The sequence below is a fragment of the Alexandromys fortis genome, unplaced genomic scaffold, assembly GCF_014885135.2.
Source record: "Alexandromys fortis isolate MF-2015 unplaced genomic scaffold, M_Fortis_MF-2015_v1.1 scaffold_71, whole genome shotgun sequence".
Classification (NCBI taxonomy): domain Eukaryota; kingdom Metazoa; phylum Chordata; class Mammalia; order Rodentia; family Cricetidae; genus Alexandromys; species Alexandromys fortis.
The window spans coordinates 3,113,706-3,141,358 of NW_026067954.1; the positions used below are offsets into that span (position 1 = coordinate 3,113,706).

The following is a 27,653-nucleotide window of genomic DNA, read 5'->3' on the forward strand; positions in this document are numbered from 1 at the left end:
CATGTTCAGGACCAAACGATCTACGCTCGTCCGGCGTCTCTGGAGGAGCCGTGCGCCCGGCGGCGAGGACGAGGAGGAGGGCGTGGGGGGTGGCGGCGGCGGAGGCGAGCTGCGGGGAGAAGGGGCGACGGACGGCCGGGCTTATGGGGCTGGTGGCGGCGCGGGCAGGGCTGGCTGCTGCCTGGGCAAGGCGGTCCGAGGTGCCAAAGGTCACCACCATCCCCATCCCCCAACGTCGGGTGCAGGGGCGGCCGGGGGCGCCGAGGCGGATCTGAAGGCGCTCACGCACTCGGTGCTCAAGAAACTCAAGGAGCGGCAGTTGGAGCTGCTGCTCCAGGCCGTGGAGTCCCGCGGCGGTACGCGCACCGCGTGCCTCCTTCTGCCCGGCCGCCTGGACTGCAGGCTGGGCCCGGGGGCGCCCGCCAGCACGCAGCCCGCGCAGCCGCCCTCGACCTACTCGCTCCCCCTCCTGCTGTGCAAAGTGTTCAGGTGGCCGGATCTCAGGCATTCCTCGGAAGTCAAGAGGCTGTGTTGCTGTGAATCTTACGGGAAGATCAACCCCGAGCTGGTGTGCTGCAACCCCCATCACCTTAGTCGACTCTGCGAACTAGGTAAGAAGTTGTTCTGTGCCCACCATTCGTCCCCTCTGGCGCGGAAGTGCTGGTAGAGTGCCCGAGGGTATGTGTAACCCCCCCTTCTGGAGGAGACCTGGGAACTCAATCAGGGAAGGGACAAGGGGAAGCTTGGATATTCCTTGGGGTTCCCTTTCAATATTCTATCGCACTTCCCCTCCACCCTCCGGAGGAGGACCCATGGATACTGCTTCTGCTTATAGTGAACAGACATGCTGCAGAAAATGAGACCTATTTCCGGGTCAGTAAGGGAATACAGAGCGAAGTGGGGATCACGCTTCCCCCGCACCCGGAAAGGCGTTGAGGTGTGTGGCCGAGTTGGATTTGTTCCAAGCCCGCCAAGCAAGGCTGGGAGAAACTAGCTATAAAAGCTGGAACGTCTCCTCTCCTTTAGTAAATAAGGACAGTCACGTGGGGCACAATGGCCCAGATACTGTCCTGGCCTCACAGCTTTGGAGTTTGGGGGCAGTGGTAGGATGGAGACCGAATTGGGTGTCCACTCTCAGCTGTGCCAGCTTCAGGGTGAGAAGGAACAAACGGACTGGAGAAGTTGGGTGGCTTCTCCTTTTTCCTTTATTTTGCACCGAAAAAGCGTACAATTAGTGGTCTTAGAACCCCAGCCCCCTGCAGACCCTCTTCTTAATTGCCCTGGGGCCTGCGCTTCGTGGCTGGAACCCTTGAACAGGTTACTATCCATATTATCTTCCTAGCTCTTCCGTGTCTTCTCTTTTCGCCATATCTTATCTTTGTGCTTAAGGTGGAGAGGGGCGTACGCTGCTCCCCTCAAGTCTTTCAAGTTCAGCAGCACACTTAGAGTGCTTTTTCTCGGGTGGGCTGGGTAGGAATCCCTAGTTGGGCGCGTGGGTGCCAAGCTGAGCAGCGGGGGCGGAGGTGAATTGTGCTCGTAGAGGTGGGTCCGGCCGGGGGAGCGGGTTCTGTACTTCTAGGACGCCAAGCAGCCCCGGGCGCCCCCCACCCTGCAAACTGTTCTGTATGCGGCCCCGCCGGTGGAGTCCTGGCCCAGCCGGTGGTTTCCAGCCCGGCCCGCTGAGCGCGGCGGCGGCCGCAGACGTGGAGGAGCGGAGCGCGGAGGCTGGCGCCAGGCGGTCTCTTTTGTTTATCTGACAGCTAAATATCAAGGCAATCACTGCCTCGCGGCCCTGCCTCCAACCCCCACAGCTAAGACAAACAGTTGGGCTAAAAGAATGCCTGAGTTATCATAAGTTTCTATCTCTGTTTCTCATGGCTCAGTCTTTATAGTCTCTTACTTTTTTAATTTCAGAGTCCCCCCCTCCTCCTTACTCCAGATACCCAATGGATTTTCTCAAACCAACTGGTGAGTAGATGGTTTTTCAAAGGTCTTTTCCTTTCTTAGAACCCTGGTCTAGCTTGGGGCCTGGGGTGGTGCATGGCTTGCTCAAGGTAGTTACAGTTTCTTCTGTTGCACGTTTGGTAGATTGTCCCTGTTGTTGTGATTGGATTTTCCCCCCATAAAGATAGCTTCCCCCCCTTCCCAGACATATTTTACAATTTGTTCCCTTTTTATGCATTTGAACCGTGCGATGGAAGTTAGTTCAGCTTTAACACATGGAGGCTTTTAATCCATTGAATGTCTTGGGAGCCAAATAGGACAGGTTGATGGAAACATTCTGAAGCTTTGAGAGCGCCAGAAAAGTCTGTGGGTAGCGATAGTTCAGAAGCCTCAGACGGGACCAGTTGAGAGGGGATTATCTCTCCCAGTTCAGCCCCAGTTTTCTCCTGGGGTTTTCTCAGAATTCTTGGTAGAGAGACCATGAAAGTTTTCAGCATCGGTCTGCCTGCCTGTTGCTTTGTCACTGGATGGCAGGGGGCCAGGGCAGAAGCCCATTTGATGCTGGCACCAGCCCTATTGTGGTTGTCTGCATTCAACTTCTGGCTGGCAGCACCAGGGCCCATCCCTGTAGAGCTGACAGTGCCAGGGGACGGGGTCAGCAAAACAGATTGGGGATGACAGCAGGGACAAGCCCCTCGTCCTACTTGCCCAGGAAGAATTACAGAATCTGTCCCTGAAAGCCCGGTTTTAACGGGGTTAACCTTTTTTTTTTTTTTTTTTTATGTGGCGGTTATAAAAATGCAACACTGCATCTTTGCTTTGCCAAGGAGAAGGAAAGCGAAGGGGTAGGCACTAGTTGTTAGCTCTTGGAACCTTCTGCTCCATGAGTTTTGGCTGTTATCCCCCCCCCCCCCCCAAAAAAATTTTGTGGGGACATTGTCAGTAAATTAAATACTTACTGAAGTGTAAGTGAAGGCCCGGCTAGCCCTCCCTCCACAAATGGCACCAGTTCTCTCAAGTTGGGGAGGCCTTGCTGCTTGCCTGGTGCCTGCATACTAGGTGGCCTGCAGAGTATGTGATATTTTGCTTTCAATTTACAAAACACCAGATAAATGGTTATTAATGACAAGATAACTGGCTCTCTGTTTGCAACAAACTTTAACTGGCATTAGCAAACTCTAAGGACTCTAACATGCTTGCTTGAGTTTGTGGCTTTAAGAGTCAAATCATTCCAGGAGGTTACTTCGCCAGGGGTCCCCTTCAGTTCTCTCTCTCTCTCTCTCTCTCTCTCTCTCTCTCTCTCTGGTTTTGTTTTCCCTCTGTATCTTTCAAATGTGGGGAGTTAACCTTAAACTGAAAGAGAAGTCCCTGTGGCCTTAGAGGTGACAGCTATGGTAGATGTTCCCCTGAAGTCCAGACTCCATAGGAAAGAAGGACCACTTGCTCTTGGGTTTGCAGACGAGATACGGGGTAAATCTGTTTGCAAGATTTAAGCAGTCATTCTGGCAGGCCAGGACCTCATTTTCGGGGAGTGGAGTGATATATTTATTCATTAGCAAGTGTTGACATTAGGTAGCAAAATGTGTGTAAACAGAGAAGCCACAAAGACAGGAATGTGCCATTTCCAAGGAGGGGAGCCACCTTCCCCAGATCAGCCAATAGGAAGTGATTAACCTGCCAATCGGAAACCCTGGCAGCTGGTTACTCACCCCAAATGTTTTGCCTAACACAAAGCAAGAAAAGGGACCCAAACGCAGGCACCATTGTGTAAGGAAGAACAAGGAGAGGGTAGCAGAAAAGCCTCTGCAGAGGAGTGGTCAGGACAGACCCGGCAGGCTCAGGGACTGGTCTAGGGGGCAGGTTTTGCTAGTTGTGGTGACTCAGGGGTATTGTAGGGAGACAGATTCAGGGGGCTTTGCTCTCACACATTTTTCTCCCCACCCCGTGTATGGGAAAGGGCTGGGACCTGGGGATTCAGTTATTCTTTCCCAGCCTGAGTTTGAAGAGTTTGGTGTTGGGTTACAGAGGTGAAACAGGAAATAAGGTTTTACTGTGGACAACTGTTAGAATCTTAATGAGACAGCACAGCTGAGGAGATCCCTTTTCTGACATCTCTGTTAGAAGGGACTGGGATCTGGTATAGTTGAACTGGGAGCCTTTGGAGGCTCTGGCAGGTTGAACTAGGAACTCAGTTTGTGATGGCTGCAGCCTCTTGAAGTACCTGGTCTAGGTCTATGCCTGGTTCTGTATATAAGCTGGCCCAAACAGAGTTACCTGCAGGGAGTGTTGGGCATGCCTTGGACCTCAGGGCAAAGTGGCTGTGACTTGTGGGCTTGGCAAGGCATGAAGGTGTTCCCGTTTCCCCCACAAGGAAAAAGAACTTGCTGTTTGTTCCTAGATCTCATTTTGTAGAGTTGGGATGCTTGAAGGTACCACTTCCTGTTAGCACTGTATCTGCTGCCCCGAGGCTGGGGACTGGCTGCTGAGATGGCCTCTTCATGCAACAGCCTTCTAAGCCTAGCAGAACGCCTGGCATCTTGATCTGCGATCTGGCCCTCTTAATTGAGTCTCTTTAAGACTAAGTTGTACATGAGTTTGATTAAGGTCACTTGTTCGTTTATTTCCTTATTGCTTCTGTCAGTCACTCTAGAAAGCAGTACCTGGGAAGCTCAGAACTAAGTTGGAAAGAACCTTAACAGTTCCCCAGGCTCTAGGCTGTAGTTTTGTTAGACCTGCTGGGAGAAGGGGAATGTGTGTCTGTCTTCCACAGATCCCTGGGCTTAATTAGGTGTTTGGTAATAGATGGTGGTGGAGGAGATGGGGATGGCCGGGCTCTGCTGTCTGCCAGACTGAGCTCTGGGGAGCAGGAGATAGTGGTGGAAGATGAGACTCTGATTTGAGAGATTTACAATTGTAGAGTGTTAGATGGGTGGGTGCAGATCTGGCCCACTTGACTTTTGTACGCTAGGGAATAGCTGGGGGTGGTTCTAGACACCAGAGACTGGCTCAACCTGGCCGGTGCCAGGGAAGAGGTTTAGAACTTGGTGGCCTGCTTGGGAATGGAAACCCTGGGGATAGGAGCTGGACCCAGGTTGTTCAGCTCCCTGGGTGGCCCCTGGCCCAGTCAGTGGCACCTCAGTTTACCTGGGTGCCTATCGAATGTGTTGCTGCTTCACAGGGGTGGTAGGGAGGCCTAATTAATGTGTGTAAATCCCTCCTGAGATCAAAGGCGATGCAGAGGCCAGAGCACGGTTCATAAAAATCACTTGTGGTTGCATCTTGGAGCTGGTTCACCTTTGATGTGAGCCAAGCTGACACCCTGACTGAGGTCTCCAGGCCCTGCCCTAGAGAGGGCCAGGCTTAGCCTTTGAAATACACCTTGCCCCTGGCATTCTGCCAACCCGAGCTGGGGGAGTGGCCATGGGGTGTCTTCCCTTTTGGGGGAGTGGAGGAGGGGAATGAGGAGCCAATCTCTAGAAAATGGTGGGGTAAGAATCGTAATTTAGAAAGTACAGGCTTGCGCCATAGGGCTAGGACCGCCCTTTCCTGCCTCCCCCCCCCCCATTGTTTTCCATTTGATTATTAAGAGTATCCTGTAAAGCTGTATATTCCTGGTAGGGATTATCCTCTCCCTGAAAAAATGAGGTTGTATACAGCCTTCTCTTTCCCCCTGCTAACCACTCCTCCATGCTCCCTCCCATGCAGAAGAGGCTTTTCTTTAATTTTTAAATGCGTACTGAGCAAGTGCTATATACCCAAGTGCTCCACCTCCCTTTCCTCTCCACTGGAGGGTTTTGTTGAAGAGTGAATCTTCTTTCTGACTTTGGGAAGAGAAGACCTCAGAGGGAGGAGGGATCCTTAGCAAAAGACTTCTGGGGGGGACAGGACTGTGTTTTGGACAGGCTTGGTAGTCTCCTTCCCTTTGTCAGGGACAAGAGACAACTATTGTACCACTGAAGGGCCCTCAGGTTACTTACTGGCCTCCAGGCTTCTTCTCTGTTGCCTACCAGTGTGGCCAAAGGGGTATGTGCTAATGCCTGGTAGCCTGGTCTGGGAGAACTGGAGTCTGTACAAACCAGTGGAGCCTTGGCTTTCCCAGAGCCAAACTTTCTATGGGGACTTGGGAAGAAATTTGGTGTTGGCAGTGGTGCAGAAGAAACTTGCAGTTCCTGGGGCTTGTGCATTTGCGTTCCTGGGGACTAATGAGCTGTGATTCATGGGCGTTATTTTTGTTGTAATTGCTTGGAGGGAGGCTGTAAGGGTCTGTGCATCTCTCTCTCTCTCTCTCTCTCTCTCTCTCTCTCTCTCTGGTCTTGTGTGTCCGCTCTCTCTCAGCTGGAATTATCATTGCAGTGAGGTCACCGCTGAGCACCTGGGAGGGAGGGGAGATGCAGAGGAGACAGAATCTGTAGGTTAAGGTCTAGTAAAGACAATGGAAGGAAACCGTGCCAGAGAGATTGTGTAGGAACTGAGGCAGGCAGCCTTGTAAGAATGGGGTTGTCTGGGCAGGTTTCCAGAGGTGGGTTTGGGATCCGTCTGGAAGCAGGTAGAACATTTCCCTCCTGCTTGGTCCTTGCTGGGCTGGCAGGCTCAGGTGGTAGAAGTCAGCGAGTCCACTCAATCCCTACATTTATTATCTCCATTAAAAGGGAAAATGCTTTTTTTTTAAAGGCCACAGTGAGACTCTTGTCTATGGGAGTGGGAGGAAGGGGGCTTTGTCCCTGATGAAGAAGAGAGAATAGGGTTGAGAAAGCCTTCCTTGACCTTGGGAATTACCTGCTCTCAATGGGAGACTTGTAATGGAAGAGAAATTCCAGTCAGTCTGTGATTGAGCCTGACTTGACCAATGATTAACTGGCCGCCTGGAGCCCAGACGGGTGACAAGGTGCTGTGGTCTGTCTTAGGCTGCACCACGAAGCCGAGTAGACCATTAATAATCTGCCTCGTGCTGGCTGTGAGTCAGCCCTTTGGAATGTGTGGTCTTTCTTTCATGCTGTTCAGTGTTTGTAAGAATGAACGCTGATTTTGTTAATAATTTATTTATTTTTATGTGCATTCATGTTCTGCCTGCATGTCTGTCTGTCTGTGTGAGGGCGTCAGATCTGGGTGTTACAGACAGTTGTGAGCTGCCATGTGGGTGCTGAGAATTGAACCCTGGTCCTCTGGAAGAGCAGTCAGTACTCTTAACTACTGAACCATCTCTGTCTACAGCCTCTGACTCTGATGTTCTTTTTGTGCTTATTTACCCCTCTCTTTCTCTCTTGACTCTGCAGCAGCCTGTCCAGATGCTGTGCCTTCCTCCGCGGAAACCGGGGGAACGAATTATCTGGCCCCTGGGGGGCTTTCAGGTAAGACACTCTCCTTTCCTAGAAATTGCTGGAGGCTAACGGAATGGGGGTGGCCTTTTGCCACCCCGACTGGTCTGGAGTTGATCTCATCGTCATATGCCTTAAACTAGACGTATCCGGGGTGACTGACTGTAATGCCCTTCCGCCTTCATCCTGTGGTCCTTTCTTTATGTGCCAGAACCTTGCCCTTCCCAGGAATGGGGAAACTGGAGTCAGCTGAGAGCTGATTGTGCGTGAGACATGCTTTGTGGTTATTTTTTATTTTTACTAAATTTTGCGTGTGTTCATTACTCACATGTGTTCGAAGGACAGCCTGTAGGAGTTGTTTCTCTTCTCCACCCTGTAGGCCCTAGGGATTGAGTGTACGTCATCAGGCGTGTTGGTGGTGGGTGCTCTTATCCTGTGAGCCATCTTGCCATCCCTCATGGTTTTTTGCTAAGCTGCTCCTAACTTCCATTTGTTAACTTTGGCGAGACCTCATGTGCTTATGCTTTTATTTTTGCTCTTGCACGCATGCCTTGAAGGAGACAGACCCATGTTTATGGGGTACACAGCCCAGGTGCAAGCTGGATCTTGGTGGACTGTGGGGTTCTGTTGCCCCAGGCTTGCTGTAGACAATAGGTGCCTAAACTGGACAGGCCTTCTTACCAAAGGCCTGGACAGATGGATCCAGGGAGAGCTGGGATTGGAGGAGGTACTCTGGGGAGAGAGAGCCTGTGCGTTATTGTCTGTCTTTTGCTTCATTTCTCCTTACCCTACCAGGTCATCATCATTTATTTTCTGAGAACTAGCTAAAACAAGAGGGAAAGTCACCTGGGGCGGGGGAAATTCCAGGACCTTTCTGGGCACTCAGTATAACTGCTGGCCTTACGGTCGCTGGCGGGGGGGGGCCTTGGTGTAGCGTCCCTTAGTGGACGTTGTGGGCTCTGCGCACCCTGGGCTGTGGGAAGACTCCCCCTGACTAACTGTTGAAGAGTTGTCCCCGTGTGTGGTTTGAGGTACAGTCCATTCTGGACCCACATCCCAGACTTTCCCCTCCAGGAATTGAGCCTGCTGGGAAATGGCAGTAGGGGGACCCTTGTTTGTTTTGATTTCAGTCCAGTGTGTACTCTGACTGTTATCTGAGACTGAGGGTATTGTTTACTCAAAGCTTCTAATGAGAACTGAGCAGGAAAAGAAGGACCCCAGAGGGAGAAAGGGGGTGGGCCCTAGCAGGCCAAGGAGGGAGCCAGGATGGCCTGGAAAGTCTGCATCTTTTGCTAGGGCTGAAATGAGCTGAGAGGTCTCAAAAGAAAGGACCAGGAGAGAATCGGAGCAAAATAATAGCATGTTCAGGATGCTGTTAACTTGGCTTTATTTATTTATTTTTTTGTTTTGTTTTGGCTTGGTTTTTCGCCGCTCTATTTGTTAAGTTCTGGGTGTGCAGGGAGGAGCCCTGGCTTCTCCAAACCACATGAAATAAGCAAGGGAAGTGGTAGCTTTTGAAAGGGGCTTTTCAGAAGGCTTGTCTTATTGATAACATCTCGTCTGTCTCCTCTACTGGAGGAAATGACGATACCAGGCTGAGAACCACCAGCCTGAGAGCTGCTTAGCACCCCGCCCCAGGAGCCAAACAGCATGACCTGGTCAGCGGACCCCGCTTTCCTAAAGTTCTGCCGGTTCTAGAAAGGAGCTGGGAAGCAGCATTCTAGTGCCCGCCCCCCTGGCCCCCTCAGCAATGGATGAGGCTCTGCTAGGATGGCATAGTATGTCGTGGTGTAATAGAACTGCAGAAAGAAAAAAAGGGAAAAAAAGAGGCGGCCTCCACATGAAAGAGCGTTTGTTTTGAATTTTAGCTCTTGGTTTACTAAATCCCAAGGCTTCGAAGTTGGAGCCCTTTCTTCTTTCTGGATACAGTTGGAGCCATGTATTAATGTGCTGGGGTGGAGGCTGTTGTAGGAAGGACTTTTTGGGTTGATGCCAATGGTTTGGGGGTATCTTAGAGGAGAGGTGACGGGCACAGAGAGAAGCTCAAGATCCTCTTTGTTCTGGGAATGTCTCTTCGTGAGCCTAGGCAGAGGGTTTCATACATCCTGGAAGCCCAGACCACCGCCTTTTAACAAAGGTGGTGCTAGGGTTGTGTGTAGGGACTAAATGTCTGCTTTGCTTAGATTGAGGGCTTAAGGGGCAGGGGTGTTGAACGAGGCCGGAGGAGATGGGAAGGGGCTCCTGTAGTGGACCCTGTGGGGTGAGGTAGGGCCGGAGCAGGATGGGCATCAGTCAAGGTGGGGGGCGGTGACACCCCCCTGAAATAACCTCTCAGTCTCTTTCACAGGCCCTGTGTGCTGCTTTCCTTCCTGTCCTGCCCTGGCTAAGAGCGGGCTTTAATGAATGGGGCTCAGTTCAGGGTGGGAGGAAGGTCGCCAGTGTGAGCCAGGGCTTGATTCTCTTGGCAAGGGAAGAAGGGAAAGCGAAAACAGCCCAATGTGAAAACGTGGTGCCTCGGAGATGGGGGTGGGGCGTGCTCAAAGGCCTAACCCCTCCTGAAATGCAGGGGTGACTCCAAGGCTGGCCCTTCCCTTTCCTGCACGCTCGCAGAGAGCCCGCAAGAGGAAGGGGAGTGGGCGGGGACTGGCCCTGGGAGTAGCACCCTGGCTTCAGGTTGGAATTCCAGCCTTGCAGTCTGGTTCTGGTTGGGGGGAGGGCAGGGGGACGACAGGCCAGCTCCTTGCAGACCTGCAGTGAAGCGCCACACCCCACCCTTACAAGTTTCCTCAGTCTGGGAAAAATGGGACATTTTTAGAAGGCAGTAATTTGGTTCCAGGAGATTGTACTTTCATTTCTGACAGCCGGCTTTCTGAGACAGATGGATCGCTGTGTGCAAGCATGTGAGTGTGTGTGTGCGCTCACACACGGCAGACAGACAGACAGACTCCTGTGTTGACACTTGAGCATTAGAGATGCCATGCCAACAGGCAGGATCCGAGAGAATCCGGGGCCCTGCTCTCACAAAGTGGCTCCTGCATGAAGTTGTGTCCTGTGCGGGGACTGGTATTTGGAACAGTTCAGAACAGCAGTCTTGGTAGCCCGTGTTCAGCCTTGTCTCTGGGCACTGACGTCTTTTGGAAGGCATGCAAATCCAGGTCAGGCCCTTGCTACTGCTGCTTTGACTCGATTGAGTCTGGAATACCCACCTTGGCAAGAACTGACATAACTGGGAAGCTTCTATAGAGCTGAGTGGAGGAGACAGCCAGGATTTGCATCTGGGCCCTCTACTACATCTCAGGGAAGAACTGCTCTCGGCTTAGCGTCTTTGCACCCACTCTGGAGTTGGGTGGAGGGGCTGCATGTGGCCTGTGCGCAGTCTTAACTGGACTGATAGGTTACCTAACTGCAGGCCCTTCCTTCAGAGATACTAGCATTTGGTACTGCCTGGGTCTCTGGAACTCCGCAGAGAGCCGTGTTGGGCCTGCAGCCATTCACAGCTACTTCAACTTGCAAAGAGGAATTCCCAGGGTCGGGGGTGGGAAGGAGTCTTAGGGGAATTGAAGAAACTGCATCGACATCTCCTGTCTATGCAATCATGTTTATGTGGAGGGGTCAGGCCTGGGGGAGGGTGGCTAGGCTAGTTCCTTTGCTTAAGGTCTTAGATAGCTTTTGGTTTCCACATTTGGGGTGGAAGGGTTTCAAGTTAGTACAAAATCGACCATGAGGACTAGTGGTCTCTCTCTCTCTCCTCTTTGATCCCTGCTGGCATCTGCCTTAGTGTCCGAGGACTTTTAAAAGCACCTATATAATCTGAAATGTCCTGGCTTGGTCCATGACCGACTTGAGCTAAAACCAAGTAGCTCAGGAGGATCGCTGCATTCTGGCCTAAGGAAAGCCATTCAGCTGATGTGAATGCGTTTTTAACGTCTGGCATGAAGTTGTGATACTGAGCTAGAAGTCCTGGGCCTCAGGTGACTGCTGTGTCCCCAGCATCTCTGCCTCTTACCGGGTTTGGCTGTGGTTTCTAACATCCTGGGAGGTGAGGGTGGAGCACTCGCTGGTGAGCTTACAGCTGTCACAAGGATGGGCTCGCAGAGTGACCAGCAGTGACCACCTGTTCCCTCCAGGCCACTGTGGGAAATGACAGTCTGGAAATCCAAGAATACAGGTCTAGTCTCTTACCCAAGTCAGTCTGCTGGCTCCAGGCTAGGGCGGTTCACCTGATGCACACCCACGCCCCTGTCCTAGGCCGCAGTGGGGCTGTTGGCGGGCCTCTTCTATAGGACCTGAGGTCATGGGCCCCGCCCCAGGTGAACGACTCCCAGATAAACCTCTTTTGTCCTGGAAAGAATGAGGTAGTCAGGCAGGGGTTAAATGCAGGGTGACAGCATTTAAAATCTCTGGAGCAAATTTGGGCTGCTCTGCCGGCTAGACTAGATGGGCCGCTGCCTCTGTATCCTGTCCCCAGGCAGAACCCAGTCCAGCCAGCAAGTGGGGGAAGGGCTCGAGAAGGCCAGGCCAGGGTGGTAGTGGCTTTGGCTGTGCTTCTGCAAACAGCCTCCCCCAGCTCCCTCTTGGGCCTCTTCTCAGCAGCGCCTGCCTGCTATAGATGGCTTAGACTTTTTGAGGACTTCTGGGGCCAGCAACAGTGAAAGGAAGAGGCTTCATGGAAGGGTTTGGCTTCTTTTGCCTCTTTCCATATTAACCCCATAGTAATTTCTCTTTATATGGCATTTCAGATGATAGTGGTATTTTTCTCTTTCTGAAAGCGTGTAGGGCAGAGTGTGAACCCTCACACACCGTAAGCAAGCGCCCACCATGAACTGTAACCCCAACCTCTAGGTTGGTCTTTGTTCACCTAGTGTAGGCTTTGCTCTTTAAGCAGGTGTCTTTCCTTAATCCCGGCCCTTAATCAGGAGGCAGAAGTGGTCAGGTCGGCCTAGTCTGCAATAGTGAATTCCAGTCCAGTCAGGGCTACATGGTGAGACCCCGTCTCAAAAAAAAAAAAAAAGAAATTTTTTAAAATCTTCGATAACTAATATAACAAGGTAGGATGTTGCTTAAACATCCTGTCTTACGAGCACGTGTTATCTATCATCCTGGTAAAAATAAGTGATTACCAAAGTCAGAGGCAGGTGGATCTCTGGGTTCAACGCCAGCCAGGACTGCCGAGTGAGCCTGTACCAAAACAAAACAAAGAACAGCCCTAACACAGTTGTTTTAGCCTGGCAGGTTTTTTTTGTTTGTTTGTTTGTTTTTAAATGCAAAGCTTAAAATTCCTGAACTTGCATTTATAGCCCTTGAATCTGAACTTTTTCTTTGAAAATGTTTCCTTAGGATGGTTTATTTTATTGTGTATATGAGTGCTTGGCCTGCATGTATGTCTGTGTTCCACATACGTGCCTGGCGCAGGAGAAAGTCAGAAGGAGGGCCTCAGGTTCTGTGGAAGTAGAGTTACAGACAGTTGCAAGCCGCCATGTGGGTGCTCTACAGTAGCAGCCAAGTGAGCTTTAAGTGCTGAGCTGTCTCTCCAGCCCTTGTTTGATTTCAGAAACCTTTGAGGACACATGTCCTCCTCCTATGTGTTCCGGTTGCGAGAGTGCCCCTTAGTGCTGCGTTTCCTTTTGGGGTGGTGATGTGCAGGTCATCTGCCCAGTGTTCCTGGTGGTGCACTTCGTGCTACGTGGACTTTGCCACAGTTTTGACAGACGTGGCCCATAGGGACTTTTAAATGTGTGCAAGTGCTATCTCATCCCTGATTAACAGTGAGTGACTAGTGAAAGAGGTTTCTCACCTGTGCTGGATCCTGGTTTCCATAACACCTAGAGATCTCTGGGTCTCTGGGACCATAGGTACATTGGTGGCTGTCTGTTCACAGTCTCAGTGTTGAGATTTCTCTTTCCCTCCCTCCCTCGCTCATTCTCATTCTCATTCTCTCTCTCTCTCTCTCTCTCTCTCTCTCTCTCTCTCTCTCTCTCTCTCTCTCTCTGTTTTGGTGTGTGTGTAGCCCTGCCTGTCTCCTGACTGTTGGGACTAAAGGTGTGAGCCACCACATTCTGCTCAACCTTCCCATTTCCATGCAAGTTGGAGAAACCTAAGTAGGAAACTTGTTTTCGTTTGTTCCCCAAGTCTGACCTCTCTCTCGGTCTGGGGTACGGGGAAGTGCATCTACTCCTACTTCTCTCCAGGCCGCCTCGTCCCCGGGGCTTGCCCAGTGCAGTGACACACAGCCAGAGAGGGTACAAAGACTAGCTTCCAAAGCCTAGTGACCAGACCCTTTCAAGGCCTCTGGAGCCTCGGTCCACACGACATCCCTCCTGTGTTCTCTTCGGAGCCTGAGAAGAGGATACTGTACGTTCAGCCACCGTTGGCCCTCACATCTTTCTCCGTGAGGATTGAATGGCCCAGCATCTGGCTGCCTGCCTACTGTCACACGGAGGCTTCCTCTTCGGGCTATTTTCAGAGGGAAGATATTATTAACTGCTGAGGCACAGTCCTCAATTTAGTGGCTAACACACCAAGAAAGCTGTATTTACTTGATTGCAGTTAGTCCTCTTCTACACCTCGGTAGGAGGGGATGGCCTCCCCTGGCCCTTCTCCCCATGAGGTCACCTTGGGGACCCCAGCCGTTGGCCCAGTTCCTAGAGGAAGCTGCCGCCGGTAGAGCTGATGCCTGCCTCCTCCTAAAGGTATAGGAAAACAACACTGTTCCTGCTAAAATGGAGGCAGTGCGGTGAAGCTGGGAACTGGGCAGGCAAAGGTGGCTTTTTGATGGGGTGTAGGACAGTCATTAAAGCAGCGATAACTTTCACCTTGTCAGCTAACAGGAAATATCGGGACAAGACAGGAAATTGCATCATCGCTCTCTCTTTTTAGGAGAACTCCAGAAAGTTCATGAAGAGTAGTGTGGCTGAGGAAACTGCCGGGCACTGCCCGCTCCTTTTTTTTTTTTTTTTTTTTTTTTTGCCCCCTTCTTCCCTTCTGTTCCCATGAGGACTTTTAGACCATTTTCTTTAAGAAAGAGGCTGTTTGAGAGCTTTACGTTATTTTTATTATTAAAAAAAAAAGTTTCCCCAGAAGGGGTCACCTTCAGTTGAAACGCTAACTGCAGCCCTTATTTCCCAGTTTACTGTACAGTCCTTCATGGGTTTTTCAGCTTCCTTCCCCGAATGGTGAGGCCAAGCAGCTCTTGGCTGGGAACTAATTTTGGTTTGGCTTCGGTATCCTAAGCCTGAGCTCCACCCAGTGTCATTAGCTCAGTTTTAACTTGCAGGGGAAAAAAATAGTAAGGGTAGGTAAGAATTTACTCCATCCAGTCTTTTTACACCAGAGTTGTCTTTCTGGAGAGGAATCCGGCATCAGGCAGTTCGGTCCTCAGTGCTTTCTGTTTGCCGTTCTCACTGTCCCTGAGGATTGAACCGGCCTTTGGCAGTCCATCAGTACAACTATATAAGTTGGTCCTGTGGCTGTCAGTGCATCAGGAAGGCCTCCCCCTCAGAGGAGGGGTAGACCTGATACAGCATCCATGTATTCATCCCAGCACATCTGAGGCCTCTCTTTGATGCCCTGCTCTGATGGCTTGGGTTATGAGATCCTGCTGCCCCAGAGCAGGGGAGGTGGAGACCAGAAAGAAAGACTGTGTGGCTGGATGCTCTCACCCCCACCCTCCCAGCTTTTTCCCTTAGCGTGCTTTGTTTTGTTTTCATAACACAACAGGAGCCCTGGGGTGTGTAAAAGCATTGTTGAACACTTGCTGAGGGTAACTTGTCCAAACAGAGCAGGACGCCAAAGCAGAATGCTGTGGGCAGGTGGTGTACCCGCAGAGGTTGCCTGGCCGGCGCCTACCTTGAAAACACCTCTCAGCCTGTGCCAGCTACTGGCTGGGCATCCGTTCAGCCCAGAGCAGGGGAGTCTGTCTTCTTACCTGCACAAAGTCCAAGACAAGCCATGGCCCTTCTGGCTGGCCCTGGTGAGGGACTGTGTCCTTACCTAGTCCCAGGTACTCTGCGTCTTCACTCTGCGTCTCTCTCCCAGGTGTGAAGTTCAGTGGGGCGGTTGTTTGGGAAGAAGCCGATGTGCCGATTTATTCATTTCTGATATTGCCTGAGAAGTTAGCATGTACCAAGCTCTATAGAGTGTGGAGGATCAGGGCCTGGACTCTCAAAGGATGGGAGTCAGAGAAAAAGCCTCCCCGAAGGCAGGGGCAGCTTTTTCTGTAGTCAGCCTGCCTAGCAGAGGTGCTGGCTGGGAGATGAGCAGGCAAGACTCTCCAGTCATGAGCTCTGCCACTGCTCTGTTGAGAACTGAGCACAACAAAGTTTGTAGATAAATAGAGGTCTCCTCCTCATGGTCTGGTTTCATCAGCCCCTGCTGCCTCGTTAATAGCAGTGATTTAAGGCATGATGCTAACTTATCCTGCAAACCCCTGCTAGGACCGGGGTGGGGGGTGCGTAGTCTGCAAGAAATGGCCAGGGAGCTGGGTTCTTAGTGAGACCCCTGGAGTGTGTGTGTGTGTGTGTGTGTGTGTGTGTGTGTGCACGCGTGTGTGTGCGCAGCATTGCACAGCACCCAGTATTTTGACAGCTAGAGGAGAGACGGGTATTTCCAGACCCTTTGTGAGCGAGGCCATGATTGACCTGGGGTTGCTTGCTTACACATAGTAATCTATGAGTACGTTTAGCAAGGTGTTTCACTTCTGCGCACATCGTGCCCTGGGGGTTCCCTGGGGACCACCTGAGACTTCTTTGAGCTCTGAGCATCCACTGATTTAATTATCTTCGTGCTTCTCTGGTGTCTTGTCCGGCTGTTGATTTGGAGCTTGCGCCAAAGAAAGGGAAGAACTGGTCCCAACTCCAATTTCACCTTGTGGAGCTGGGAGCTTCTGTCCCTTAGCCAAAAAGATACGTAGGTGAGCAGGCCTGTGACTGCCCGGTGGCTCTTGTATTCGTTCATTTCTCTGTGGCCTTTTTACTTTTAAATCTGGGACCTTCGCTCAACCGATACAAATGAGTCCAGAACCAAGATAATGATAGTTTGTCACAGATTTGCCTGTCTGCACTTTTTAGGGGGTGGGTGGGGAGGTTTTGATCATTGCCCCAAGCCCCTAGGGAAGGTAAGGGCCATCTGAGCTGTTGGGGAACTCTGGTGTGGTGTGTGGGGATTCTTGTTAACCCCATGGCAGGCTGCCTGTTAAACAGGCCCCTCCCCTCATCAATCAGTAACCAAGGGGCGGGGCGGGGGGGGGGGAGAGAAAAGGTTCTCCCTGCTCTGGGTGTGCCTACTACTTAAAATTGAAAGTCAAAAATCCTATGATTACCCCCCCTTCCACTTCCCCATGTATCTGTGCTTCCAGGAGGAGGCTGTATCCCGTAGGCCCAAAGACTGATTTACTGTGGCCTTAGAGTTGGGGAGCATGGCCACACACTGTTGTGTTGTGGACCCCAGTTTTCTCATTTGCAAAATAAGAGGATAAGCTTGGTCGCCAAATCCACACCCCTCCCCAAGATCTGCGACGCTTTGACTCTTGAATTCAAGGTTGGGGAAGCCAGTGTCTAGGGAGTCACCAGCCTCTGTCTGCTCTAAAATAAGATTATGGTTCTTTATGCCTCTTGGTTTGCGAGCTCTTCTAAGATCAATGAAAGAGGAGGATCCTCGGCCCAGGGAAAAATTGCATATACCCACACTGACATTTGCATACGTTTTAGGGGAGTAGGCTCAGGGTGATGGATAGTTGCCCTGGAGAGCAGGGACTTGCTTCCCTTCCCTTGCTGGGGATCAAACCAGAGTCTTCAACACAATTAACAAGCACTCCGTTGGTGAGCTGTCTGCCTGCCTGCTTATCCCTTTCTTTCAGTGGTAAAATATACTTAACAAAATTACCAAGTCACCGATTTCTGAGTGTATATATCCCACACAGAGAAAGGGGCTGGGGGTGGCGGGGAGCTGAGACAGGGCACTGCAGATATACTAGCCAGATTGGAACCTACATCATGTGAGACCAGAAAATCCTCAGAATTTGGGCCACTCTACGGAAGGGCAGCCATGCATGGTGAACTCCAGGTCCTTGCGGCAACACCCTTGCCTGGAAGAGGACTCTGGGAGCCTTGGCCTCCCGCACTGCAGGGGTGGTGCTGGAGGGCAGGCAGGCAGGGAGACTCCGGTCTAGGAGGTCCTGGGTGCTTTGGGGGTGAAAGGGCTGGGATGGCTGAGCAGTGAGTGTATCCAAGCTGGGGAGATTAGATTACAGGGACAGACAGAAGTAATGATTAACTTTTCCAGTCTGCACACTGTCTCCAGGCTGTCTTTCTGGTTTTCCCCTGTAAGTACAGTGCAGTCCTGGCCTGGCCAGCCCGTGTCCTGGGTTGTAAAGAAAAGAGGAATGAGGGTTGGGAGGGAAGAGGGGAGGGAGCTTGCTGGAGAGGGAGGCCTTTCCATCAGATCCTGTGCTGGAATGCATTTGCTGGAATGCCGTAAATATTCAAAATGCCTTCCCGTCCAACAGTTTTCATAATTGTTGTGGGCCAGGGGGAGCCTGGGGTGGGAGGGGGTTGAAAAGGATGCTTGTTTCTCTATTCTGCCTCTGAAGGTGAGCCTGAGTGGGGTGCTGGGAGAGTTGGAGCTGGTAGTGGGTAACGCTTGGGGACTGGTTCAGTGTGACGTGTGGCCTTTTAAAAGAGAGGTCTAGGGCCAAAGCGGACAAGATGGTTTTGTGTTCTCTGTGACTGAGAATTTTTGCCTTTTTGGAAGACTTAGTGTGTTCATCATTTATATTAGAAACAAGGTTGTAAAAGTTAGCATACAGCCTGGCGGTGGTGGCACCCGCCTTTAATCCCTGCACTTGGGAGGCAGAAACAGAGAGCTAGTTCGGTCCAGAGAGAGAGGGGGGGGGGTTTTAGCATGCAAAGCAATGCGTTTCGTTATGGCATTTTTGTGCCTGTATATGTCATGCTGTATAATAGGATTCTTGCTGAACTTCTAGCGTGCAGCTGACATACTTACTAGAACGATTAGTGAAAAGAGCAAGGAGAACTCTGATGGCTCCCGGTCCTTTCTGTCAGTTCTTGGGTGTACATTTATTTAATCAGCATCCAGCGATGCCTCTGCAGGTGAACCCAGATCAGGAATGTAGTGGTTCTCCAGACTGGCAGGTGGGTGGTTGAGCAGGATTTGATTCAAGTGGACTTCGTCCCATGGGTGCCCCACTTCTTCTGTTTTCTGGGGGCCCAACCAGGTCCATACCAAGAGAAGATACTGGGGGCTCCAGGTGGTCAATTACAAAAATCCACCCTCAGGAGATGGCTGAGTTATTCTGGGGGTCATGGTAGGAACTTGGTCGTACGTTGTGGAGGGGGAGAGGAAGAACCGCGTAGGCAAACTCAGAGGTAATTAGACTGGATGTACACTCAGCAGCAGCCAGAGAGGCCATTTACTGTAAATATTATGAATGGAGTTGGCTGGGTTGGGAGTCCCCACCCTTCCTCTGAGCCTCAGAGCTGGGCAGAGCCGGTCTCCTCAGGCGGCAGCAGCAACAGTCGGGTACATGTTATAATTTGCATGGCTGAACACAGGGCCACAGGAAGCCGTGTCAGCCCGACTGGCGAGACAGACGAGAGTTTTTGATTTGTGCGGCTTCCCTTCTCTGCCCTGTGCTGCCCCTTCAGTTTTACTCTCTGCTGGCAAAATAGTGCCGAGTGGGGACCCTCTGGCTAGGGGCTTTGGGTGGGTGGGACTGGGGTGGGGAGCACAGTAGTAACACCTCAGAGTTGGAAGTCAGTATTCGGCATGATATGTCTTTAAGGACCAAGTTACTGATCACCCTTCTAGACCAGCAGGCTGTCTGGAAGTTTGGGGTAGCAGTTTGCAGGAGGATGGTTACAGAGAAGCTGCTGGGCTCCAGGCAGGGGTAGGCGTGGGAAGTAAGAGGTCCTTTCTTGGGGACTCAGCTTCCCCCCCCCCCCCCCCCGAGACAGGGTTTCCCTGTGGCTTTGGAGCCTGTCCTGGAACTAGCTCTGTAGACCAGGCTGGTCTCGGAACTCACAGAGATCCGCCTGCCTCTGCCTCCCGAGTGCTGGGATTAAAGGCGTGCGCCACCATCGCCTGGCTGACTCAGCTTTTTCTAAAGATGAAGAGTGACAAGAATTAAAGAAACAACAACCAAATTGGTTTAGAGTTGGAAGTAGCTCTCTCTTGGGTGTTTTGTTTTTTTTACAAATTAAATGCAAAACTGTGCCTTCCACCTCAGAGATTCTCTTTGGAAGGGAGCAGAGGTAAATGGAACTGGGCTTGGCGACGCCTGGTCGGGTGCTTTGTACACTGCAAAGTCATCCGGGGCCAGAATGAGTCTAGGGACCCATTTTGCCCAAACTGCCTTCATATAATTTATAGACGGTCGAACTGATCAGTCCCAGGAGAGCAAGTCACTTGGCCAAGGTCACAGAGTGACTTGCTGGCCAGGGAAGCTGGTGCACTTCCCCTTCTTGGCTTGGCTTAAGGGAACTGGACCCTGACTCCCCCTGAGCATTTGAGAGGACATTGGGAACAAGGGCTTTTCGTGGCCTGAGGTAACTGCCTGCCCATCTTTTTTTGGGGGGTGGGGTGGGGAAGATAGGGTTTCTCCATAGCTTTGGCTGTTCTGCAACTCTGTGGACCAGGCTGACCTCAATGAGATGCACCTGCCTCTGCCCCCCCCCCCCCCCCCCCCCCCCCCCCCCCAGTGCTGGGATTAAATAAAAGGCATGCGCCACCACCTGGCTGTAGCTCACCTTTTGATCCTGGATGTGAGATCCCAGTTCTCTCCTTGAAGGTGGGATGGTGATGTCAAGTCTCAGACCGATATTCCGGGCCTTGGGGAACCGCACCAGTGTGTGGAAATGCTTACTGAATGTTGTTAGCCTTGGCCCAGAACTGTCCTCCACTGGGGTGATTGTCTGAGCACAAGGCATGTATGGGTCAGCTTTTTTGTTTTTGTGTTTTATTTTTATTTTTTTATTTTTATTTTTTTGAGACAGGGTTTCTCAGTGTAGCCCTGGCTGTACTGGAACTCTTTAGACTCAGGCTGACCTCAAAGTCAGTGATCTGCCTGTCTCTGTCTCCCACGTACTAGGACTAAATGTGTGTGCTACCACCGTGGGTCAGAAGATGATTGGGTGTGTGTAGCATACCACGTGATGGGCTACCTATCACTTTTGTATCAAATTGTCATAATAACTCAGGCTGGCACAAGGAGACCCGTTTTTAGGATGAATTTGGAATTATCCCACCAGAGTTGGGATGTGCCTTGGGGGGGGGGGACCTAAGGAAGGTCAGGTTTAGTTAGGGGGTTCAGCTGATTGGACCTAAGGATCTGATGGGGAGTATCCCGGCCTTGAAGGAGGGTCCATAACTTCCTTTGACCATTCCTCCCAGCCCAGCAACCAGAGATACTGCAGAGCATGGGAGTGCCCGTGGAATCCAGCTTTCTTAATGTTGTCTCCTACATCCAGATTTCACACCACGATCCCCTTAGTGACTGGTGGGGGTTGTAGGTTGAGTTTCAGCGCTCCCGGCGGTGGGGAATTAACCAGAAGCATTCCAGCTTTCTTAGTTAAGTTGCTCCAAAGTCCAGAGTTAACTGAGCTGTTTCAGGACCTCCTGGAAGTCAGGGCTCTATTTCTACCCGTGTTCTAATGAGCTTGCAGGCACGGCAGGTTCAAGTCAGTGCTTTCCCCTTTGGCTGTGGGCTTTGATCTTTTGCCTCCTTGTTATGATGCAAATGAGCCTAGACTGAGTGTTGGACCCCTCTTGTTTATTGTTGGTCCTGGAATGGTTCAGGTGAACTCAGACTGGCCAGCTTTAAATGGGAGGAGCAAGGCAGCGGTGCTTTCTGCCTGTGAGATGTCTGGGGTAGAAAGACAGGCTGGGTCGACTGCCGGGGTGGGGTCCCGAGGAGGGAGGACCCTTGACCTGTGGCTGCTAGGGCGTTGGTAGTCAGTGTTTGTGTTCCTTGCGGCTGCATTGAACCTTTGTGTCTACTCGCCTGCCCTTTGTTTGCCCCGACCTGCCTGGAAAGGCCTTTGGGAGCAGGGTTGCTCCTTCGGCGCCCTTCCTGTTTGAACTGACTGAGCAGGCGCACATAGGCCATCAAGAACCCTTGGGTTTTGGCAAAGAAATACCAACCTTATAATCACAGCCGGAGGTGAGAGTGGGTGAGACCCCCCTCCTTTGCCATCTGCAAAGCAGTTGGGGGCACAATTAACCTTGTGAGTGCTAGTTCCTCTGACTCTGTCCATTCTGACTTTATTTTTTCCAAGCTTGTTTCTCTCACAAAAGGTCCAAATTCTAGGACACCCCTCCCCATCAGTGGTACCTGTTCTGTGTTTATAAAGTGATATTTATTTGCTAGAGCACAAGGGTATGATATGATGGCCTATGAGCGCCTGCTCGGTAAGTCCAAACAGGAAGGGTACCCAAATGTGTGTGGATACCGTTGTCGGGCCTGTCTGTGACAGGAGCCCATTGATGTTTCTGATGACCTCATAGTCTCATGGTTGGCTCTGTGAGCTGAGACCTCAAATTCGGCCTTTCCTTCCGTGTGCTCTTCCTTGTCTCTCACACCTTCAGGTTTCATTTCTTTACTTAGCTTATTTATTGATTTATTGATCTATTGTGTGGATAGATATATTACAACATGCTATGCTGTACTTGAGGAAGTTGGGGGGGGGGGACGACTCCATTGGTTCTTCCCTGCTCCCTGCCACCATGTGGGTTTCAGGGATCAAACTTGATTGTCAATCTTGATTGCCAGCTCCTTTTCCTAGTGGACCATCTTGACAGCCTAAATGTATGGTTTTGGTTTTTCAAGATGGTTTCAAAAACCTGTGTGGCCTGGCTATCCTGGAGCTCTTTCTGTAGACCAGGCTGGCCTTAAGTTAGATTTCTTCTGTTCTTAACTTGTGACCTTGAGTTCTAATTACCCCGTGCCAGTGAGGCCCTAAGTATGAGAGTCATTCATGAGTCTCTGGTCGACAAGTGTCTGTCTGTGTTCACTGGTGACCAGGGGTGGCAGCTCTCCTTGCTCAGTGGTCTTCCCTCTGCAGATACTGTAAATCTGCCCCTTCTCAGTACCCGATTCCCTTTTCCCCTTAAAGGGATGATTTTATACCTTAAGGAAACCGTGGAAGGGGAGGGGCAAACACCTTAATGGAATTTTAGGCAGATTCAGCATTTTTCTGGTATTGCTCCAAAAATTCCCTTAGCTGCAGTAAAAAATTGTGAGCAGGCATCTGATTAGCGAGCCTTTTACAATGTAGCTTTTCTTTCGGATGCTTTAGCATGAGCACAAGTAGTTTGAAAACAAGCCCCTGTACAGTTTTCTGGGGAGGAAAGGTTGAAAACACCGGAAAGGTTATAACGCTGGGAGAAATTGACAGTGGGTTGGTGTTGGGAATATGAGCAATGGGGTGGGTTTCCTGTCCTTTTCTCCCCGCTCTTCCTGTGGTGACCAAGACTTCGAAGACCCTGTCCATGCGTCCTGGGAAACTCTAGTAGAGATGCACCTACCCTGACCCTTGTCAGGAGACTGCTGCCCAAGTCGGGTAACTGGTCCTTAAGTGAGACTAACCAGCCAATATTCGGGCCAAGGTTGTTTGGTGCTGCTGTAGGCTCTCAAGGTGTGTGTGGCCTCGTCACTGGGATGCGCACAGAGGATGCTGATGTGTACTCAGAAATAGTCTAGGTCGGAACAAGGGTAGGTGTCCAGCTGTCCTGTGTGGGGCTGGAGCCTAGGAAGAGCAAGTAGGGGTCTCCCTGTGGTGTGAGGAGACACCCACACTGCATTTATCTGGGCTGGGTCATTAACCCCCACAGAAAAGGGCTTTTTTTCCCTGGGGATGCCTGGCAGTAAACTGCTTGCGATGAAAAAAACTCAGGCATGCTTCCCTTCCTCGCTCCCTCTCCCCCACAGGCCTCAGGCCCCAGCCTCTCCCAGTTTGATCTGCCCCCTAGGTTTGCCTGGCAGACAGGACCCCCACCCCTTGCTGAGGAGGCCAGCAGGCCTGGCACTGGGAGCAACTTGATCCCAGGCTCCTCCTCCTCCCTCCCTTGCCTTCATTCCCTTCCTCCCGTGCTGTCTGGTGCCAGGTTTCAGTGGGGCTGGGCTGCATGAAACAAAGCATCCAGGCCCCTCGGAAAGTCTCCCCGACCTCTTCTCTTTTTTAGCCACTCCCCAAGTCTTCCTGTCCCTGGCCAGGTTTCTTTTTTTTGTTGTTATTGTTGGGACACTTTGGGGGAGCACTCTTGTGGCCAGAAGTGTCTTACTTCATTGGGCGTCAGGGTCGTTGGTGTGGCTTCCAGAGCTGAGCGCCCTCTCTGCAAGAAAGTTCAAAGATTGCCAGCGCTCACGAGTTTATTAGCAGTTGATGGATCCTTTGCAGGAACAAGTTAACGCCTGATGAGTCACCTTCTGCGCGGAGCCCTCGTCCCTCTCTTGTTTTTCCTATGTTCGTTCTAGTGTGTGTGCAGGCACAGACACTCCATATACACACACTCGGATGCGCGTGCAGTCTTGTGTACTTGGGGGGGGGGTTGGGTTCATGGCAGTGGGGGCAGGGGACGGTGCAGGTTTGTGATTCAGGGATAGGAGCCCACCACTTCCTCGGTCTTGGCACCCCCTTTGTGTGTTAACTGGGCATGGATTGGAGAGGCCAGTGTTGTGTTGGGTGTAGCTGAGGACAGCCGCTCAGGATTTGTATGTATGAGGCTACCTTGTGGGTTCCAGTCTGCACAAATATACAGACTCGCACGTGGGATGTCCCATCCAAACCCAACTGCTGCTTTAAAAAAAAAAAAAAAAAAAGGCAACGGAGCTGCCTGGATACCAGGTCCTGACATGCCTATAAAAGTTGGAATGGATTGATGTTCCAGACTGCCCTGGGTTACCAACAAGGCTGAGTCCTCTTGGTCCTGCCCCTGCATGGGGACAGCCCTCATCCCTCTGAACCCAGAAACAAAGGACACACAAGGACCCCCCCCCCCCCCCCCCCCGCATAGCTCCATCTTCAGGGCCCACCGAACGGAGCCTACCTACCAGAGTAGGAGAGAGGCAGGAGGCTTCCAGTTCTGCCTTGGTGTCCCCATCCCCCGCACCTTCCCCTCTTGTCTTTCCCCATTTCTGTTAACAAATACAAAGACTTCCGGTCTCCACCCTACTGCCACAAACCACAGCGTTCCTGCAGCCTGGCGTTCCTGCAGCCTGGCGCGGCTGGGGAGATTTATAGTCCTCAGTCTGAGGCCTGTTCTCTTGGCTAGAGTTAAGGGAGGTAGCAGGATGGCGGTGCAGGGGGAGGGACTTTCCTCACCTAGCCCCCCTTTTAAAGGTCTCAGAACAGTTATTTAGGAAAATCATCTTGGCAGCTTCACCCCAGGCTTTGAGGCTGTCGTGGGCTGTGCCAGGGTGGACTTGCAAGTCAGGGAGGGGGCAGGCGGAATCCACAAGAGGCAGCGTGAGCCGTGCAGGGTCAAAAATGGAGTGGGGGAAGACACCTCCAGGGACGGCGGACAGCAGAGAAGGACCACAGGATGGTCACATTTATTTCAGACACAGCATCTTCTGTCTGGACCAGCAGTGGTCTAGGCTGATGCCCACATGCATGCTGTAATTTGGCATCTGAACTCGAGCTTCTCTTTTGTACGGGTTGCTGCCGTCGCACACGCAGAGAGTTGGTTTCTGTTGGGGAAAATGACTTTTTTTTTTTTTAAAGCCCCCAGAGCCACCCACATCTTTATTTTTACCAGCTGGCTCTTCCTTCTCAACCAGGCACTGATGTGAGAATTGGATGACTGGCCAGCTGCAGAGGGTGCAGGCCGCCTGGGTTCTCAATGTGACTGGGTCACCACCCAGTAGGCCAGCTTCCGTCACCCTAGAGAGGCTGTCGCTCAAGGTTCCATCCACGCGATGCGATTCTAGGCTATTGCTGAGGCCTTTTCCAGCTCAACACAGCAAAAAATAAGTTAGCGAGGGTCTCGGGGTCTGTGTCTCTCTGAGATAAGTAGGCCCAGGTGCTGATGCTGTGGAGTTGATTAGATGGAGAGAGAGAGAGGACAACAGTAGTAAGCCCCCCCATTAGCATCACAGAGCCTAGGTTGAGTCCAGGCTTACCCTTACCCCCTCTTTTTGATTTCACTGGTTATGGGGACTCGAGCATGCGTACAAACGTGTTTATGTGTTTTGATTTTAGGAGGGAAAAGAACCTGGTCACCATCACCGCCAACTAAGTCTGCCATTTTTTGTTTTGTAGATTCCCAACTTCTTCTGGAACCTGGGGATCGGTCACACTGGTGCGTGGTGGCGTACTGGGAGGAGAAGACGCGAGTGGGGAGGCTCTACTGTGTCCAAGAGCCCTCCCTGGATATCTTCTATGATCTACCTCAGGGGAATGGCTTTTGCCTCGGACAGCTCAATTCGGATAACAAGAGTCAGCTGGTGCAGAAAGTGCGGAGCAAGATTGGCTGCGGCATCCAGCTGACGAGGGAAGTGGATGGCGTGTGGGTGTACAACCGTAGCAGCTACCCCATCTTCATCAAGTCCGCCACACTGGACAACCCGGACTCCAGAGCGCTGCTGGTGCACAAGGTGTTCCCTGGTTTCTCCATCAAGGCTTTCGACTATGAGAAAGCTTACAGCCTGCAGCGGCCCAACGACCACGAGTTCATGCAGCAGCCATGGACGGGCTTCACCGTGCAGATTAGCTTTGTGAAGGGCTGGGGCCAGTGCTACACCCGCCAGTTCATCAGCAGCTGCCCGTGCTGGCTGGAGGTCATCTTCAACAGCCGGTAGTCGCGAGCGCGGGGAGAAGAGGACAGGATGGAGCGTGAGCCGAGCAGGCCACCATTCAAACTACTTGCTGCTAACCTTTCCCTCCCGAGTGCTTGCTTTTCATGCAAACCCTTTGGTCAGTTTTGCTGTTAACCATTGTTGGTTGTTTTGTTTTTTGTTTTTTTTTTTTTTCCTTCTCGTTCTTATTTGTGTTTTGTTTGTCTTGTTCTTTGAGAAATAGCTTATGATGAATTTGTTTTTTGTTTTGGGTTTGTCTTTTTTTTTTTTTTTTTTTGAGGTGGTGGGTGTGGTTGACAGGATACCCCAATATAAAAATGGGAAGCAAAAGTCAGCACTGCCAAACATGGTATATGAAAGTAGTGGGTACTGCCTTCCCTTCAGAGTGGACGTCCCCGAGCGTGTAGGGGCGTGCGTGAACAGCAGATGGGGGAAATGCTTTTTGTGTTCCTTATGGATGTCCCCAGCTGAGAGACCGCAGTTTCAAGCTGTGTGCCCTTTGGACATGCTCAGTGGGGCAGAGTCAGTACCTGGGCAGACTGGCAGCAGGTGTCCCAGCAGCTGCCAAGCTTTGCCCCAGCCTGCCGAAGCCCCTGCCCTGCCTCCCCCCTTTTAGGACTCGGGCCTATCCACAGGCTTCTGAGAAGCCAGCCTGCTAGGGGCTGAACCAATCGTTTTCATCCCTGTCTTACTGCCTCCTGTCACCCGCTGCCATTGTCATGTCTGTCTTTTTTGGCCATCTGCTCCTGGATCTCTCTCTTGAGATGGGCTTCCCTAGGGCTGCAGGGACAGCCCGGACACAGTATTGCTAACCCAGGACCCTCGGGGTGGGGGTGGGGGCCCTCAGCTGGTTCCCCCACTGTGGTTTTTCATCAGGTTCCCCCAGGTGTGGAAAGTCAGCTCAGCACCTCATCCCCCAGCCTGTGTGCTGAGCTCTGTAGACCAGCGAGGGGCATCCCGGAGGGAACTGCTCAGTGGCCCCCCTTCCCACTGAGAAGGTGTGGCCCTGCCATAACAGAAGGTACCATCCTAGGCTGACTCCCAGCTCTTCTCTCAACTCATACACTCGTATGATAACTTTGACACTGTTCTTAGCTCAATGAGCACGTTTAGACTTCAACATAAGCTATTTTTCTAACTACAAAGGTTTAAGTGAACAAGAGAAGCATTCTCATTGGAAATTTAGCATTGTAGTGCTTTGAGAGAGAAAGGACTCCTTAAAAAAAAGCTGAGATTTATTAAAGAAAATGTATTTTATGTTATATATAAATATATTATTACTTGTAAATATAAAGACGTTTTATAAGCATCATTATTTATGTATTGTGCAATGTGTATAAACAAGGAAAATAAAGAGAAGATGCACTTTGCTTTAATATAAATGCAAATAACATGCCAAATTAAAAAAGAGATAAACACAAGATGGGTGTTTTTTCTATGGGTGTCATCACCCGGCTGAATGTTTTTCTAAAGGAGTTTATGTTCCATTAAACAGTTTTTAAAATGTATACTTCATCCCATGTTGTTCAGCTGCTTCTTTTGCTGGGAAGGAGGCTGGGAGGTTCACCAGTGGAGACCAAGATGAA

The 27,653-nt window shown here is 51.3% G+C and overlaps 1 protein-coding gene across 1 annotated transcript; it reads left to right on the forward strand.

The window, feature by feature from the left end:
* Smad7 (SMAD family member 7) lies at window positions 1-27,575 on the forward strand. Its single transcript, XM_050151690.1, has 4 exons — window positions 1-611; window positions 1,915-1,968; window positions 7,218-7,292; window positions 25,532-27,575. Exons 1-4 carry the CDS (start codon window positions 2-4, stop codon window positions 26,068-26,070), a joined length of 1,278 nt encoding a protein of 425 aa, XP_050007647.1. The 5' UTR covers window position 1; the 3' UTR covers window positions 26,071-27,575.
* The last annotated feature ends 78 nt before the right edge of the window (window positions 27,576-27,653 follow it).